Source organism: Eumetopias jubatus, unplaced genomic scaffold, assembly GCF_037043125.1.
Source record: "Eumetopias jubatus isolate StellerSeaLion01/CBP00866 unplaced genomic scaffold, mEumJub1_p1.0 scaffold_12, whole genome shotgun sequence".
Lineage (NCBI taxonomy): Eukaryota > Metazoa > Chordata > Mammalia > Carnivora > Otariidae > Eumetopias > Eumetopias jubatus.
In genome coordinates this window covers 12347345-12365897 of record NW_028274818.1, presented here as the reverse complement: position 1 = coordinate 12365897, position 18553 = coordinate 12347345, and the positions used below count along the sequence as shown (strand labels likewise).

Below are 18553 nucleotides of genomic sequence, written 5' to 3'. Positions count from 1 at the left end.
ATCTGCACCCCCTTCCCACAAAAGCTTTGGGGCCAAGGGCTTAAAGAATGAAGTCTAAAAATCTTTTTAAAAAAGAGGGGGGGCGCCTGGGTGGCTCAGTCGTTAAGCGTCTGCCTTTGGCTCAGGTCATGGTCCCAGAGTCCTGGGATGGAGCCCCGCATTGGGCTCCCTGCTCCGCCGGAAGCCTGCTTCTCCCTCTGCCACTCCCCCTGCTTGTGTTCCTTCTCTCGCTGTGTCTCTCTGTCAAATAAATAAATAAAATCTTTAAAAAAAAAAAAAGAGTGAAGTCTAAGCTTTCAGGTTGGATGTCCTTTCCCCCGCCCTTTCTACACCCACTGAACTACTCCAAGGTCAATTTCAAATGCCACATCTTCCGTGAAGCCTTTCCTCCTCACCTTCACGAGTGTGGATTGTAGCACTATTTAATGCCAATTCGCTTTAAACGGTATTTAATTGACAAAATGGAATTACAGAGATGGGAGGAGGCAGCATAAGAACAGGAAAAACATGAATGCCAAGTTGAACACGTAAGATAACAAAATCAGTTGACATTTAACTCTGCTGTCCTGTCTCCTAGGACTCCTCCAATGACCCCACAAGGAAGGAAGCACAAGCCTTCACCATCGGAAAAAACAAAACAAAACTCTGAAGCTCAATGAAGTTAAAGGATTTGTCCAAATCCTATAGTTGGTAACACCAAAAGTTGAACCTAGTCATTCATTCGTATGTTTATTCGTTCATTCAGTAAGTATTTATTGGTGCCAGGTCCTGTGACGCTGTTCCAAGCATGGGATGGGGGCTGAAGAACACAGCCGTGGATCATACGTAGCCTTATTCTAGTGGGAGACACAGGAAATAAATGAGTACATGTATAATCTAATGTTACAAAGTGACAGTGCTATGAAGAAACATCAAGCAGGGGGGAGACACAGAGGAGACAGGGTTCCCCACACTAGATGGAGTAGTCAGACATCCTGTACTCTGAGCCCCAAGCTCAGTCCTCTGTTCCATCCTGCAGACTCATTGCGGAGGGAAGTTGATGGTCCTAAAGTGTGCAGCCCTGTTCTTTTGCAGATACTGCCCAGGGCTTGGGATGTGTACATCTGAGCACCAAAGCCCATTCAGCACAAGATCCTCCACCCCACCCCCCACCCCCCAGGTTATGAGTAGGTCTCCTTAAACTCCCACAAAGCTGGACTGCCTTACTTAGCTTCCAATGTAGACTATAAACTCCCTGGAGGCAAGAACCACTCACACAGTTTCCAGTAAGTGCCTGCATGTCGGTTATCAGTCGATGGGTTGATCAGATTAAAAACAATTGGAAGAACAAAAGACTGTTCCCCTTAAAATCTATAGGCCTTCTCCAAAATAAGCCTAGCCTCTCCGCCATTCCCTACATCCCAGGAGATCCCCTCCTTCATGAACCCGGCTGGGCAGCCCAGCACCGCACAAACCCCACGAGAAAACCAGGTCAGTCCAGGCTACAGTAAGTAGTAAGCTGTGTCAATTTGGGACGTTTTTGCCAAGACGGGCCCTGTGACATTGCAGGTGGTGGAGAGTGGCAGGGGTACAGAGAAAACTGCAGCAAAGCAGAGATGGAGACTTAGTCCCACATTAGTATAAAACCGATCTGAAGCGTTAACTGAGGAATAAACTGACTAGTGTAAGCGGCAAAGACAAAATGAGTTCCACCACTTCGAGTTATCCGTCTGATTTCCACAAACATCTCAGTCATGCATTGTGTGTGTGTGGTTTTTTAAATTTATTTTACTGCACCATTGAACATCTTTCACTGTTACAGGCACGCATGTGTATATATTACTGGGGGATTTCCCATGCCATTAGTAATGAGTTATTTAAACTTTATATCTTAAAGTTTTAATAGTTCCCACAAATGTGACAATTACACTTTGGCAAAATCACCTGTGAGGACAGAAGGAAGACTTGAAGCAACAGAACTCCATAATACTGCAACATTAACTTCAGACCTCCTGGAAGGGGTCGCTCTCCCTCCAAAAATCACCGTCCTTCCTGGATGATTCCCACTAGAATTCACAGCAGGTTCATCATCGCTGGCCTGGCTTTGTACCATGAGGAGACAGTTGATCCATCCAGCCATATTCAAGAAAGTTCCATGTAAACAAAAATGTCCAGAATAAAACACCTGAAAAGAGAAGCTCCCGAAGGTGACACATCCATATTAGCTAATCTCCACATTCATAAGAACATTTGGATTACATACAGTGAGGATTAGGGTCTGAGGCAATTTCCATTTGAGCAGCTACTTTCCTGATTCAATACCTTCATTCCTACCTGCGGCGACTCAGGTGCAAATACACTCAGAAGTACAAATAGGTAAACAACTTAGGAGACGAAAGGCAAAGCTAGAGAACAGGCATGCTCGGTCTAAATTCAAAACCCAAATCAGGTCGCGTTTCCTCATTTTATTTTCTAACATAGTCCTTTTTTGCAGTCTTTAATTGCAAGAGTGTAAAGATATATTTAAAAGCAGGAAATGTACCTTGACTTCCAGGAAAAAAATGTGATATGAGTTGGCAAAGGATTAAGCTAACCACAGACAATACAGAATTTTTTTTTAGCATCTGAACTCGTCCTTAGCACCAAGCTAAGCTGCTTGTCTGGAACCAATAGGAGAAACATCATCAAGTTTAAAACCGGTGGTGAATTAAACACCTTAGTCCCAAGAATCAATCATACTGGTATTTTCTGGTCTCATTTTGTAAGGAGTTCATCAAACTGAGGACATTCGTGAGTTGAAGGGGTCATGACAGAACAGTGAGAACAAATGCTTTTTTTCTTCATCTCCTTCACTGTTGTATTGACTGATCTGCATAATCAGATTTGGAAAGCCTTTCTTCCCCCCAAATTATACCTTTTCTTTAAATGTCTGAAGTTCCTATGTAGAGTTGACTGTCATTTTGATGAACAGTTTGATCTCTCCTTGAAAAATATTGAAAAATATTTTTTTTGAGGAGTGAATTCTGCAGAACTGATTCTATTAACATGACTACAGAGCTCTGGAGGGACTTCTATCAACAGTAATTCTCAACTACCCTTAGGTTAACTCAGTGGCTCAGGACTAGAGACCAATTTGCCTGCAGAGGATTGTGGCGATGTCTGGGGACATTTTTTGTTGTCACGATTCATGGGTGTGCATCTAAGTGGGCAGAGGCCAGGGATGCTGTGCAACATCGTACCATGCACAGGACAGCCCCCCACAGCAAGGAATTGAAAATGTCACTAATGCTGAGAAAGCATAACAGAAATTCTTACTACTTACAGGGCAGCTGCCTTATAATCCCAAATCCACCTTAGTGATTTCTTTGATCTTGAAAGCACTCTTTCCTACTGAATTTTGGCATTCCTGATTTATCCCCCACTAGAGTTTGGCCAGCTGGTGGCAAAAAGCAAAAGAAAGTAACCAATATAGAGAATATTTTTAATCCTTCCTCAAACAATGTCTCCCTATTTTATTGATGCTTTATCAATAATTAGAGGGATCATACATTTTTTTTTCCTGTCCACAATGGAGCCTGGTAGTCCTAATGAATATTCATAATGACCAAATGTCATGAAAACAATTCATCTCTATTTTCAAAAACCAATGTTGACATTTGGAAGATGAAAGCAGACACAGGACATCCCAGAGCCGGTGCTGAAATAATGGGGAAAGGACTCTTTCTATGGAGATAGAAGGACAGAGGACAGAAGCAAGCGCCATCCAGGTTAGCGTGCAGGACGGCTGATCCTGACCTGACACACAGAGGATGCTCTAAACTTTTAAAAAATTATTTTCATTTCCTTAAAAAAAGAGAAAGATTTCTGGAACTGACCTAAGCACACAGGAACACTAAAGTAAAACGATAGCATTTTTCTAATCTCAGAGGAAAGCAGTATTGGTAAAACCACTGTTCATCAGAACTACTACCACCAGGCAAGTTTGGCTCAAAGAGGAAAAGAAAAGTCCCGCCTTTCCTTGGGAGAATTAAAATACAGAAACAACTAAAGGGAGAGTAAAACCCAAGTAAAAATCCCAGACTGCAGGCATCACAGTGCCGGAGATGACTAAGGAAACCACCTAGCCCCATGCAAAAATATTGCACTTAATCAGCTTGTCTGAAAACATTAAACACATTCAAACTGTCTTAAAAGGGATTATTTCACATGAACTCTATGTGAATAAGTGTCCATCAAGTTACTTTTCTGAGGTAAATTTAGATATATCGGAATTAAGTGCCTTTTCCTTAGAGAACATTATCTGGATATAAACTAGTGCACATTTCCTTAGCCAACTGCACAGAAACTATAAAATTCTAATCTTTTAATAAAAGCAGAACGATGTGAAATCAAATTAGACCTTCAAATCTGGAAGTGAGGGACAGATTTCTTCTTTGGTTCCAGTCAAGACATCTCAACCAACATTTGTCTAGAATTTCATCCACTCATCATGGTGGTGAGGTTCAAAGAGAACCCCCCGGATTTTTTTGAGTACATGCCGTACTTTTAGTATTAAAAATGAAAGTGTTGTCTTATTTTTACCCCTCTTTTGGCTGTAGAGACAAGTCCAATAAACTCCTAGGGGTAAAAATGCATTTACCTTATTCATGGCCAATTTATTTATTTTTTTAAAGTTTTTTTAACCATTTTCTTTTTTTTAAGATTTTATTCATTTATTTGTGTGAGAGAGAGAGAGAGAGAGAGCACAAGCAGGGGGAGTGGCAGGCAGAGGGAGAAGCAGACTCCCCGCTAAGCAGGGAGCCCGATGTGGGGCTCGATCCCAGGACTCTGGGATCATAACCTGGGCTGAAGGCAGACGCTTAACCAATTGAGCCACCCAGGCGTCCCTTCATGGCCAATTTAAACCCAGATCATAAATTTTGAAGGAATGAATGAAAAAGATTCCTATCCTACTGATCACAACCGCTTACTTATTTCCGCCTTAGAATGAACACTAAGACATTTTTTTTTTTTTAAAGCTGGTATTAGTGCTGAAAAATGCAGGCGCTTTTTCCATTACCAACCCAACATTTCTGTTGACTCCCATGCAGATTCTAAACAGAACTCTGTGCCTGGAGCCTAACAGATGACCATTGCCAGTCAATTTTACAACCCATCAGGGAAGACTCTAGTTCTCTATGAGGGCATCTCCACTTTCTCAGACCTATTTTGAGACTGTTCTGATTAAAATACTACTGCCTAAACAATGTGTTCAATATAGGACAGAGCCTTCTTCAATACTAATGTAAGTCGATTATGGATCCAAATCAGAGCCTAATAAATTTATTTGAAATTGGTAATATGGGTCAGAGCCAGAAAAGGAAATAAAGAAAATCGTAAGTTCCTCAAAACACATTAAAAGGCAGCAATTAAATTAATTCTCATTTTTCCCTACACGTACACTTTACCATCAAGTTACTAGTTGGCAACTACAATAAATATTTTAAAATATGCCTAGTAAAAGAAAAGTCAATCTAGCTTATTTTTTTGGCAGGAATGAATACTCAGTGTCATATATTCTTCTATCTCAGGAATACCCATGTTCTCCTAGCAAAGGTTACACATATCAGTGTGATCATATAAAAAAAAAAAACCCCAAAGGAAATTTGGACAAATAAGTCATTAAGCAATAAATGAGAACAGTCCCCACCTGGACTGATTCTGCAAGACAACATTTAAGTATTGTGTCATACCTTAGGAAGTGGAAATATTCCCATACTTCCAAGTGAAAAAAAAAAGTATTTTATGCATTAAACATCTGGAGCACCCTACAGCTGTCGTTCATTTTACAGCGGAAAGTAAACATTAGTTTTGTCTCTACCTCACAAAATGAAGAGGTGGTCAGAAAGCCTTTTCTTCCTGTCTTCCCCCAATGAACTCCACGCCCTCGCATGTTCTGAGAATATTTTCTACTCCCATAGGTGTTCACTTTACATTTATTCGAAAATGAGTCAAAGAAAAAAATTTCCACAGTGATTTCCAACGACTATCCAACGTTCCTTTTTTGTGATCTTCGAGTGGAATGAAAAAAAAAAAAAAAGAGCTATCATGATTCTTAAGCTTTTTCGATGTACTTGGCTACAAGCTCACCTGAGAGTCAGTTACACGTTCCAATCACTTTAAAATAGGAACTACTTTGAATCCCGCGGCCACAGCCATGGAGTCCCAGCCTTCAGCGTCCCTGACACGTATGTGAGCGCAGTTGGCTTCTCAAAATAAATGCGCAAACGGAAACGACGAGTTTGTGGAAAAGCAGCATGAGATACCCGGGACAATGTAAAGGGCTTCTCGGTCACACAGAAATTAACAGACACATGCAATTAACATCCCAGACCACCAGCCCCTTGTTGAACACGGAGCGAGCACACCGCCAGTTTGATCAGTGTCTACAGCCCACAGAGGTCCTTCCACAAGCCAGAGCGCCTCATCTACGCAGTCTGTTCATGTGGGGACCAGATTAAAAATGTGTGCTGTTGACATAATGTTGGTCCTCCTGAGTTTTGCTAAGAGCTTGTCTGTGGTCACTCAGGCAGCTGTCCAAAGATACTTGAATAGCCACTTGTGTTGTTTCGTGCCTACCGAAGCTATCACTTGGGTAGGTGTCTAGGGGGGGACAGCCGTTGTGCTCCGCACAGCCATTGACATGGGCCAGAGGCAGGGCCCCCGGGGGGCAGCACAGCTGCTTCTCACAGCCCTTGGAGATGCAGGGTGAGCTGCAGAGCAATAGCGAGTCCTTCGGCTCCACGGGGTCCTTCAAGTCCACCTGCTCAAACTGGATGGTCACATTGTGGATTCCCACACTGTGGAAGATTTCTCGAATTTTCCTACTGGCGTCCTGATAGCCCCTGTCCTTCTGATACTTGATGTGCAGGGTGGCAATGATCTTTCCGCTTATAAGTTCCCAGATGTGCACTTCATGTACACTGCTAATCCCGGGCACGGCTGAGAGTTTACTCACTACGAGAAGGAAGAGCAGACAATTAGAGAAAGGCTCCTGGAAACAAGGTCCCATTACGGGAGGGACATGGTCCCTGAAGGCACTCTCACCAAAACGGTGTATTTACAATGGGAAGAAAAAGAGCTCTATCTGTATGGGTACATTTTCCCATAATCTTCTTTCTCTTCTCTGCGTTCCTGTGCCATCCATCATGAACCCATAAAAGGCAATTCAAGAAAGTAAGTTCGGGGGCGCCTGGGTGGCTCAGTTGGTTAAGCGACTGCCTTCAGCTCAGGTCATGATCCTGGAGTCCTGGGATCGAGTCCCGCATCGGGCTTCCCTGCTCAGCAGGGACTCTGCTTCTCCCTCTGACCCTCCCCCCTCTTATGTGCTCTCTCTCTCTCTCTCTCATTCTCGCTCTCTCAAATGAATAAATAAATAAAATCTTTAAAAAAAAAAAGAAAGAAAAGAAAAGAAGTTCGACAACACCCAGAAGAATTCCCAAGGTTCAAGGGAATGGACACCCAAACAGGCTGTGTTGGGAGCATAAAGTAGGATGCCTTTTTGAAAGGGGAGAACTTGGCAATATGGACCAAAAACTTTACCAACAGCTCTAGTACTAGGAATTTAACCTACAGGGAAATACCCTAACATTCATGTACAAAAATGGTTTGGGTAATGTTCTTTGTATTAATGAAAAAAATAGAAACAAGGAAATAGTTAAATCAATTATATAAAAGAATATGATAACAGCCATTAACAAGTAAGTTGCATATTTAAAGATATGAGGAAAAGTATATAAGATATCTTTACGTGAAAAAGCAAATAGTTATACTGTATATACGGCACTTTTTTCTTCCTTTTTTTTAAACAAACATCAGTGTATATACCCACACAAAAATTTTATGTAGGTTAAAGCTTGTTTCATTGAATGACTGACTCAAAAATATTAAAAGTGGTAATTTCTGGGTGGCAGGATCATGAGAGATTTCTATTTTTTTATTTAAATCTTCTATACTTTCTCAAATGAGCATGTATTTAGAGAGATGGTGTAGAATAGTGATTCTGAGCAAAGACCCTGTAAGCCAGCCAGAGTCTGAATCCCAGTTTAGACATGGCCTTGGGTAATTTAGCTAGCCCCCAGTGCCTCAGTTTCCTTATCTGTAAATCAGGAATAATAATGAGAGTACCCCGTAGGTTTACTTGCAGGATTAAAATGAGTGAATATAAGTAAAGCACTTAGAACATTACTAGCATATAATAAGTGTCATAGAAGTGTTGCTACTGTTATTACCATCTATTTTTAAACGTTTTTAAATATATATATACACACACAACTTTGTTAAAAGGCAATATAAGCCATTATATATCACAAATCATTTTGATATGTTTATCTTGTTTCTTCAACTGGAAAACAAGCTCCTGGAAGGTAGAGACCATGCTGCCTATCTGCTCCTGGGTATCTCCTTCCCCAACCCCCCACCTCCTCTGCCTGCCGCACTGGGCAGATAGTAGATTGCAGGAAATGAAGGCTGATTGTTTTAACTCTGTACCGCAAAGCAGCCAGAGAGGTGACCACGCCTAACTGACTCTGAGACTGTAAACAAAGCAATGCTGCCCAAGAGGAGGCTCCAAAAGGTGAAAAGAACATCCAGGGGAAAAGACTAGGAGAAGCACCAGCTGTTAGCAATGGCTCGACCAGCTGGTCCCAATGCATGCTACTAAACAGAGGGCTGGCAGGGCTATGACCTACCCTGACCACCGCAAATCACACCCTCACAGGGGAAAGCCTAGCCATGGACATACAATGTATTAAGACCCATTCAAACCTCATTTCAGGGATCTGTCATGAAGTAAGGTCTTCCGACTTTGAGCCTCATAGTGGGTCGGGCTCTATCTCATGGTGACTGGCTCACTGGTGAAGCAATGATAGTATAACAGCAAATATGCAAGAAAATTCTTCTTCTATAAAAACATAATCTCCATTTAGAAACACTAGAAATAAAGTTGCACAGTTTCTCACCAACATCTGGATAGTTCCCACCTAGAAACTCTGCAAAGTCTCTAAACTATGTATGCTCAGATGCATATAACTAAGGTGAGAGTTTGACCTTCTGTTTGAGCACAGCAAAGAGACAGGTTTCGTTACTGAAGGAGGTCATGAATGACCTGAATTTAAAAAGGGGTCCTTTTTATGGTGTTATAAGAGACACGGTGAATTTCGTGCCCATAAAAAATCAATTAGCTAGAAAGCAGGATCCAGAATACGAATGAATGATTCCTATTTTCCGAATAAGGAGAATAAAAATCAAGTCCTTGGCAGGGTAACCTTATTGGAATTAAAATAAAGCCTTGATGTGAACGTAAGAGCCGAGGCATAGGTCTTGCCCAACACTATACTCTCAAAAATTTCCAGGTGAGTCAGAGAGTCATGGGTTGCAAAGGACCTTTGGTTCTTGGAGCTGTGAGTCATCTTCCTAGGCTACCAAACATATGATAGATGTCTCTACTGCCAGGTGATTTAAAGTACTTCAGGAGACATAAATCAAACACGGTTCTGAAATAACGCTGGCCCTTTGGCCAGAGGAGCATTAAGCGGGCATGGTTCTAGATAAGCATCATGTGACTTACTCAGCTCTTCCATGTTAACTCCTCTGGGGACCATCTGCAGCAGAATGGCAGCAGTCTCCTTGATGAGTGGGAAGGCAGATGACAAAATGATGATGACCATGACGATAGTCAGGCTGGGGTCAATGTAGCACTGCCAGTTACATGGGTCCTCAGGTTGCAGGGGACGCATGTAGAATATGATGGCCGTGACCACCACAACCACCGATCCCAGGGCATCGCCCATCACATGCAAAAGTACACCTGCCAGGAAGAAAGAAAGACCGCTAAGGCACCGATTCAAATTCGGGAGCTGCGTGACGCTCAGTGACCCGGGTTCCCAAGTCTGAGACCAGTTGCTATTTGTTTTCCTTTTGGTTAAAACAGCAGGATGGATGCGAATGAAAAAAATTAAAAAGTCCGCTACTTTGCAGAAAACAAAACCCTAGGCCACCATCCCAGGACCCAGCAACAGCCTAGGAAGATTCTGAGCTACAGACGCCAGTGGGAAGAGGGACTGTACCTGCCCATGGTGCCTCACCACCACGGCCTGCCACTCATCAGAAGGCACCAAACTGGAAAACAGAGGCTGTGCAAATGGTTTCTTATTCTTTCAAACAAGTATCTGCGACTTAAATGGTTTTAAACATTTTTAAGAGGAGAAGGAACTAAAACATATCAAGAGGGTGGTTCTTGGGGCACCTGGGTGGCTCAGTCCATTAAGCGTCTGCCTTCGGCTCAGGTCATGATCCCAGGGTCCTGGAATCGAGCCCCGCATCGGGCTCCCTGCTCCGTGGGAAGCCTGCTTCTCCCTCTCCCTCTGCCTGCCGCTCACCCTGCTTGTGCTCTCTCTGTCTCTGTCAAACAAATAAACAAAATCTTTAAAAAAAGAAAAGAGAGAGAGAGAGAGAGTTGTTCTTGTTATTCCTTGTCTTTCCTCTTCCTTGATCCATTTCCCCCCTTCCCTACGTGTCTTTGCCTACTCCTCACTTAGTCCGGGTCATTCAAACTGCTTCAAGAGGTCGTTAAGAAGGGACTCCAGCAACACTGCCACTGAATAAAGAGCCATTTGTCACAATAAAATAAAATTAAAATTAAAGAGATAATAACAAACATCGTGGTTGCCTTTAATCAAGGGACTCAACCTTAAAGGTTTTGATTATGATACAGAAAATATGCAATCCTAACACAGAAGATCAGGGTGTCCAGTTGTATGCGAGACACAGACTAAACTGGGATTTAGGTGAAAATCTTGTCAGAAGGATTATAAAAATATAAACACCAGGTGATTTTTTTTTTTTTTTCAGAAAACAAAAGACGCTTGCTATTCAAAGCATGGTGTGCCGACTAGCAGCATCAGCATCCCCCAGAAGCTGGTGAGAAATGCAGAATCAGGCCCCACCTCAGATCTGTGGAATCCGATTCTGCATTTTTAACAAGATCACCAGGGGATTAAAACTCAAATAAAACTCCCAGAGCACTGCTCTAGAAGAAAGCATATAGATTAAGAAAGATTCATTTTGTCTCTCCAAGTATCCCACAGATCCATTCAGTTGAATTAATAATAATCTAAAATCCCAATAACTCACTTGTGGCTACAACCAAACAGTCTCACTTGGAAGATGCTTTAATTGGGCTAATGTTGCTTTTTAGCAATACTTTTAGGATTCTGAGTAGCTGAGTAGCATCAGAGGCAAAATAGCATTCTGTAAACATACTAAATGCAATTTGTGGCAATCTCGCCCCCCACCCCAAAATAATACAGGAATAAAAAATATCTCCACATTTCCTTCTCGCTGAGTGGTTAGGTATTAGAACAGAATTCTGGTTCAATAAATACATCAAACAATTCCATCTTCTAATTCTGTGCCCCTTTCCCCCCACCCCACCCACAAAAGAGCTTTTTTTACTCCCCAGTCCCTGTCCTGAGCCACAAAGAGAAAATCCCAAGAGTAGGTCTATATACCTTGTTCCTCCAGGGAAACCTGAACATCAAAGCCTGAACCTTCCCCAGGGCAGTACAAAGTGATACTATAAAAATATGAAGACCAAGTATTTCCTATCTGCACTTGACATCATTTTCACTGCCTGAGACAGTTGTCATCCTCTGTTTCCTGCATGACAGCCTCGTTTCCTCCATTAGACACAAAGTGACGTGAGGATGAGGGTCATGCTCTGCATTCCTTGTGTTTATATTTTGGCACTAGAAGCATACAATGTGGGCACTCAATGAAACAGTATTTTCTGGTTGGTCGGTCATAACTCCCATGACATAGAATAACTGCTGCCTTTTACTTAATAATAATAATTGTATTGCCAGTTAACATATATGCATCAGACATTGTTGTAAGTATGTTCCATGTATTTACATATTAAGTCCTTTGAAGGACTCTCTGAAGTGGTTACTCTCCCCATTCTACAAATGAGGAAACTGAGGCATGGAGTAGCTGAGTAACTTATCCAAGATCACACAACTAGAAAGTGCCCGAGTAGGGATATAAATCTGGCATAGTCTAACTAGAGAACCACTGTGCATCCTTCCTCACAGAAGTCCTAGATTCCCATTTCAGGTTCTCCTCCTAAGAAATCTCACTATTAGCCCCTCACAATTATATAAAATAGCTTTCAAACTTGTTTTTCCCATAACCCACAGTTAGAATCCGGTTCTGCCTCCTAGCACACACAGAGACACGCATTGAAACAAGCATGAAAAAACAAAGCCTGTCCCAACATATGATTTATTACTGCTTTCTATTCTATTTCGTTCAATTCTGGTTCATTTTCTAAATGCTGATCATATTCTAATAAATTGATTTTGTGACCCAAACTATCATGGCTTTCAGTTTGAAAAACTGCTTAAAGCATGATCTCCTTAAATTCTTGAGACTGGATATTAGAGTGTGTTTTCTGGCCTCCTGTGCAAAGATGAAGAAGGCCTGGTCATTATCCTCCAGGGACCACAGTCCACTGGCAGGATTCTCGGAGAAGTGCACCAGGAACCTCGGAGTTGGGGGGCGGCGAGTCCCTGTGATGGGACACCTCAAGGATGGCATCTTGAGAGATGGGGCAGTTGGGCAGGACTCTGAAGGGGGGACAGACCTCAACCGGCAGCAGAGTTCCAGGCAGAGAGAACTCAGAGAGAAAGTGTTCCAGGCAGGGAGCTCCAGGGAGGCTGCAGATGGGGACGTGACTGACAGGCAGCGGGGTGCCCTCAGAATGAAGTCACAGACCCTGACAGTTTCCGTGAGCCATGGACCTTGCCAAAGTCAACCTCTGTTAGTCACAGGATTCTCCTCTGTGCAATGGGGATGAGAACAGCATCTGTCTCACTTCTCTCAGTGACTAGTTCTGAAGAGTCTATTGAAACGATGTCTGAAAGCCCACTGAGATGAAGTGCCCAGAACTGATGGAGACAACGGTAATGAGCGCGATTCGTTGAGTGTGTCCTCTGTGCTATTCCAGCCACTCATGCAACACTCACAACCACACAGCGCTGTTGTTGTGATCTCCATTATACCGATAAGGAGACTGAAGCTCAAAGAGGTTAAGTTACTTGCCCAAGGTCACCCAGCTAGTAAAAGGCAGAGGTTGACCTTGAACCAGATCTGCCTGACTGAGCACTGGTCACCTCGCTGTAGGTGTGCATTAGATGGGGATGGAGGGGCAGGAGAGACAGTTCAGGGTCTAGGAGAGGTGGTGGGGCAGCAAAGGGGTGAAGAAAAGGGCAGAAATGTCTAGAAAGGACTACTGGCACCGGAACAGCAAGCCTTTGAATGTCAGCAGTGTTAGGATTTTATTCTGGAAGCAGCAAAGATTTCTGAGCAGATTCTGATGGGATCACATCTGTGATTCAGAAAGATAAGTCAGGCAGCATTATCTGAGAGACGAAGATCGACACTTGGTAGACAGCTCAATTATCTGTTCACAAGGTAGCTTTGCAATGACAGGACACCTCAACAGTTGGCCCTCACTTCCTGTCTTGAGATTTTTTTAAAAACTCAGAAAAACTGGCAATTTGACATAAGTTGGAATTTAATGTGTCCCAGGCCTTAAAAAAGCCATCAGTGTTGTTGAATGTGTTGATAACCAGAAACACAGTGCATTAGCCCTGGGCATTAACAAGTAGTTATGGGGAAGGAGGAGTTCTTTCTTACTGGAAAAAAACAATTAGAAAAAAAAAATCTCATCAAAGGAGACTTATTTTCAAATGATGTCAGGATTGCAGTTTATCTATTTACATTTGTACTGAAATACAAAAAGTTGATAATCTTTCTGACACTCTGTTGCAACAGTTTTTAATGTATCACATTTGATCCTATTAAATAAAATCAACAACTAAAATTGACGAGAATTTATAAAGGTTTGTGGTTTCACTGTGCTTTGCAGAAGATGGACTGTGTTTCTCAGAAGGCATTTGGTTTTTTTCCACTGAAATAAGAGAAACACTAATGAAAATCCAGAAATGATTTTTGTTCACAAGAATCCCCGCCAGTCATTTGCTCCCCTGCAGATCTGGGGGGACAGTCCTGTTTTTTCAAGCAGTGGCTTAAAGGTCAAAAGTGTAACCACTCAGGGCGCCTGGGTGGCTCAGGTGGTTAAGCGACTGCCTTCAGCTCAGGTCATGATCCTGGAGTCCCCGGATCGAGTCCCACATCGGGCTCCCTGCTCAGCAGGGAGTCTGCTTCTCCCTCTGACCCTCTTCCCTCTCGTGCTTTCTATCTCTCATTCTCTCTCTCTCAAATAAGTAAATAAATAAATCTTAAAAAAAAAAAAGTGTAACCACTCAGTGGACTGTCTACACTGGAGAAGCAAGCCATCCTGCGTGGAGTGCCCAGGCAATGTGCAAGACTGGGAAGAGGTGGAAATGAGAAGTAGGAGCCCAGGAGCCCAGCCCCGCCTCAGCTGCCAGCCTGGGTGACTTGGGAAGTCACCAGACTCACGGGACCCTGTCTCCTTATCTGCAAATCGAGGGGGTGGAGTCCATTCCCACTAAGGCCTTTCTACGCCTTCTCTGAATCATGGCTCCGAGATGAGGACACACGACCTAAGGGGAGGCCAGCCTCCCATTTGGCCTGAAAGAAAGAAGGAGAGGCTCCTGGGAGCCATGGCAGGGCCCGGAGCGCTTACCCTCACCTAGGCAGCAGGGTTGAGCCCAGCAATTCCACTCACTACCTGAGAGTCAACAGCTCCCACCTGATGAGATTCTTACAAATGCGAGTGACTCATGCCTGCATGGTGTCTGGCACAAAGCATGCACTCCATTAACAGGCTTTTCCTTCCACATCGCCCAAGCACTTTACATGTTTTATCGAACAGCCACCCCCTCAAGTAGACACTATTTAAAAGATGAGGGAATTGGAAGCTTAGAGAAGTCCCAAAACTTGCCCAAAGTCAGAGTCTTAAACAGCAGAGCCAAGACCCCAAACCCAGGCATCTTGAGCCCAGATCTCAATCTTTCAGCCACTGCATTATTCACCTCTGGTGGAAGCTACAGGTGCACGCTGGTCAGTACCTGTGGAGCACAGGGCTGAGCCAGGTAAAGCAAGGCTTTACCGAGGGCATTTTTCCAACTAGGAGCTCCAACAACTTTAGACTCAAGATCGGCCAGATCATACAAGTTTCATGATCATGCGGCAAGTTTCATATATCATGCTTCCCAAACAAGGTCACAATATCTACTGGTCCCACTCCTAAGTCCTCTCAGCATCTTTTCACCTACCTGTTCTCCTCCTCTACAGCATGAGAATGGATAATTAATGGAATGTGCTTTGCAAAATTAAAGTGCTATGGAAAATCTATGATATATATATAATATACATAGTACGTATTTGATATCTAAAATATATATAGTATATATTATATTTTAAACTGAACCCAAAGAAAGAGAAAGGATAGTGATTTTTCATTACAGAGTCTCTCTTTCCAAAAAAGATTCACCAACAAGCACTTTAGAAATTCCCCTGTTGCCGTTCAATTTTTAAAAATTGACTCACGTAGAAATTCTTAGGAGCTCATGTATGGTTGTTGTTATTGTCGGGTTTTTTTTTTTTTTTTTTCTGATTTTTCCCTACAGATCCATTCCAGGTATCACTTTGTAAAACAGATGGGAGACTCTCAAAAATGAAAGCGTCTCCCAGATGACTACTTTTTCTTTACGTTATTTCCATTTAAGCCCTACCACAGGCTTTCCCCCAAATCATCTGGAAGTAAAGGCTTAAATAATCTTTGTTGAAATCCTCCAAGTTGAGATTGAGGACCTGGGCAAAGTCTCTGCCCAAGAAGTTGGAAGAGAGAGATGTTGGATACAATGTCAGTATCTGGTGAGAAATGCACCTCCGAACTCCCTGGGCTAACCTTTGCCCAGTGCCTGTGACCCTGAGCACAAGGCAGGGAGAATGCTAATGACGTGCCTTCCACATGCCTCACCAGAACCCTCCGCTTTGGGCCTGGAAGTAGAGATTCAAGGAAGCCAAGAGACCCATCCCAGACACAGATTTCTGGCAGAAATAAGTGAGGCGTGAGGGTCAGTCAGCAATGCCACGTTGGATGCAGGCACCCGCTCTCTTCTCACTTTGATCAAAATTACATTCAAATAAAATCGGCCTCATTTTACGTTAGCAATACCCACGACTGGGCAAAATCAAGTAAAGTAATAGCATGCTACTGATCTGTGAGGCTCTGGAACAGGCAGCATTAGCCTGGATCTAAGTGGAGCAAGGATAAATCATTAGCAACTAGTGTGTCACTCAGAATCAATGCAGGGATTAGGCAAGAGACTAGGGTCATAGTCTATTCGTGCAACCGGCCTACTTTCTAACACACTTTATTAAAAGGCAAACAGAAACGAAGAGTACAGCACAGTCCGTATGTATTACAGACAAGCGTTTCAAATTGACCTGGAGCCAATCTTACCTCTGATATTCAGGGCTTCAGACTTTTTCTCCTTTTTCATAGTCTCTTCTGGTTCATTCTGGGTGTTCAGAGAATCACCTGCATTCAAAGAAGAAACCTTGTGTTGTGTATAAGTTCTACAAACAAAAAGAACCAATGGACTCAAAAAAAGGTTTTGTTATTTTAAACTCCTGCTAGCTCATCAGACCCCCTACCTCTCCACACACACAGCCCAGAATAGTACATTTTGGCCTTGATATAAGCCTTGTGATCCACCTTTGGATTTCATTCACACTTCCATTCAAGTTTAGAAAAAAAAAAAAGAGGCAAGTGGGAGCCCACCCCCACCCCCAAACCCATAACTCCCAGGGCGATAGAAGGATGGGCAAAGGGGAAGGGAGAAAACAAAGTGCAGACAGCATCTGATGAAGGGGCAACGGCTGGGGGGTGCTATCTGTTGCCCAATAATAACTGATTTTTAAGAAAAGCAATACTCCGAAGCGGACAGAATAAGGGGAAAGAGGCAAAAAAAAAAAAAAAAAGAGGGGGCCTGAGGATCCAGGAGAAAACAAAAGAAACTGTGGGGAATGCCATAAGTTAGCAGCAGAGAATTAAAGCCGGGCTGCAGAGGACACGGATTTTTTACAACATAGAATCAGCCGCAGCAACAGCCAGAAAGAAAAAGAGGGCGTGGATGCGGAGGAAGAGACGGGCGGGAGGAGGGAAAGGCAGAGAGGTCCAGAGGATGCAACCGAAAGGCACCTGCTACGTTGGAGAACACGGTCGCCCCCTGCTCCTCCTTGCTTTCCGCCGCGGCCACGCCGCGGGTGGCGGCGGACGGCCGGCGGGGGCCCGCGATCGCGCGCGGGGATCGGCCCTCGGCCGGCGGCTGGGGCTGGTCGCGCGGCGGCGGCGGGCGGCCGCGGCGGGGGCCGCAGCAGGAGAGCCAGGCGGCGCAGTCCTGGAAGATGAGCAGCCCCAGCACGTTGACGGCCAGCCCCAGCGCGCCGACGAAGAGCACCAGCTCGGGGTCGTCGATGCGCTCGGGCCGCGCCAGGCGCAGCACGGCCTCCACGGTGATGGTGAAGCAGAGCGCCGTGAGGAAGACGGCGTTGCTCAGCGCGCCCAGCACCTCGGCGCGCGCGTAGCCGTAGGTGGCCCCCAAGCCCCCGCGGGGCCGCCGCGCCACGTAGCCGGCGCCCAGCCCCACGCACAGCGAGATCAGGTCGGACAGCATGTTGAAGGAGTCGGACAGTAGCGCGATGGAGTTGCCCAGGTAGCCCGAGACCAGCTCGGCCACAAAGAAGGCGACGGTGAGCACCAGCATGAAGAGCAGCCGGCACGTCTTGCCGGAGTAGCGGCCCATGTCGCCGAGCCGCCGCCGGTGGGGGCGCCCCTGCGCGGCCGAGCCCCGAGCCCGCCTCCGGCCTCGCTGCGGGGCCCTGCTCCCGCTTCTTATACCGCGGAGGCAGAGCGCCCCCGGTCCCCGCACGTCCAGAGTCTAAGGGAGTGGCCGCGGCGGCAGTCTCTGAGGGCCCTCAGGCCGCCTCCGAGGCCCTTTCCCCCGGTCCCGGGTCCCGGCCCCACTTGGCAGGTGGCCACGGGCCAATGTCTGGCCTTCTAGGACAGCGCTGGGCAGAGGGGGAGCTGCTGGGGACAGGGGGCGTGTCTGGAGCGCCCTCCTCCCAGACACCCTGAGGCATTGGCGGGGGGCGGGGCGGGGGGGGTTCACCTGCCGATCCAGACCCCGCTTCCCGGGTCTCTCCCCTCCCCGTGACCTGACTGTTGACTCCTGGCGGTAAGGACCTTGACTGCTGTGGGGCGTGTTCGCCGCGGTGGACGTGGACACCTTCACGTACGGGCCCGGACGCTGCTGGCATTACAGATTCCACGTTAGCCCGGGGAGGCCCCGGCCAACCCTGCCCGACCTTCAGGGGGCTTCCTGCCCTGCATTTCGTGAGCTTGGAGCTGAGCCCTCGCTCTGCATGCCCGCTCCACTGGCGCGCGCGCTCCAGCTATTGTATCGGCCCTCCTTGCGCGTAGCCTTCGCGCCGAGAGTGCATTCTCGTTTCCGTCACCTGCCTCAGGGCACGACGTGGT

General features: G+C 45.1%; 1 protein-coding gene across 1 annotated transcript; it reads right to left on the bottom strand.

The window, feature by feature from the left end:
* Positions 1 to 6475: 6475 nt before the first annotated feature.
* LOC114210391 (calcium/manganese antiporter SLC30A10) lies at positions 6476 to 17819 on the bottom strand. Its single transcript, XM_028104659.2, has 4 exons — positions 17216 to 17819; positions 16475 to 16552; positions 9587 to 9826; positions 6476 to 6975 (listed from the first exon to the last, which is right to left on the bottom strand). Exons 1-4 carry the CDS (start codon positions 17817 to 17819, stop codon positions 6476 to 6478), a joined length of 1422 nt encoding a protein of 473 aa, XP_027960460.1.
* Between the last annotated feature and the right edge of the window lie 734 nt (positions 17820 to 18553).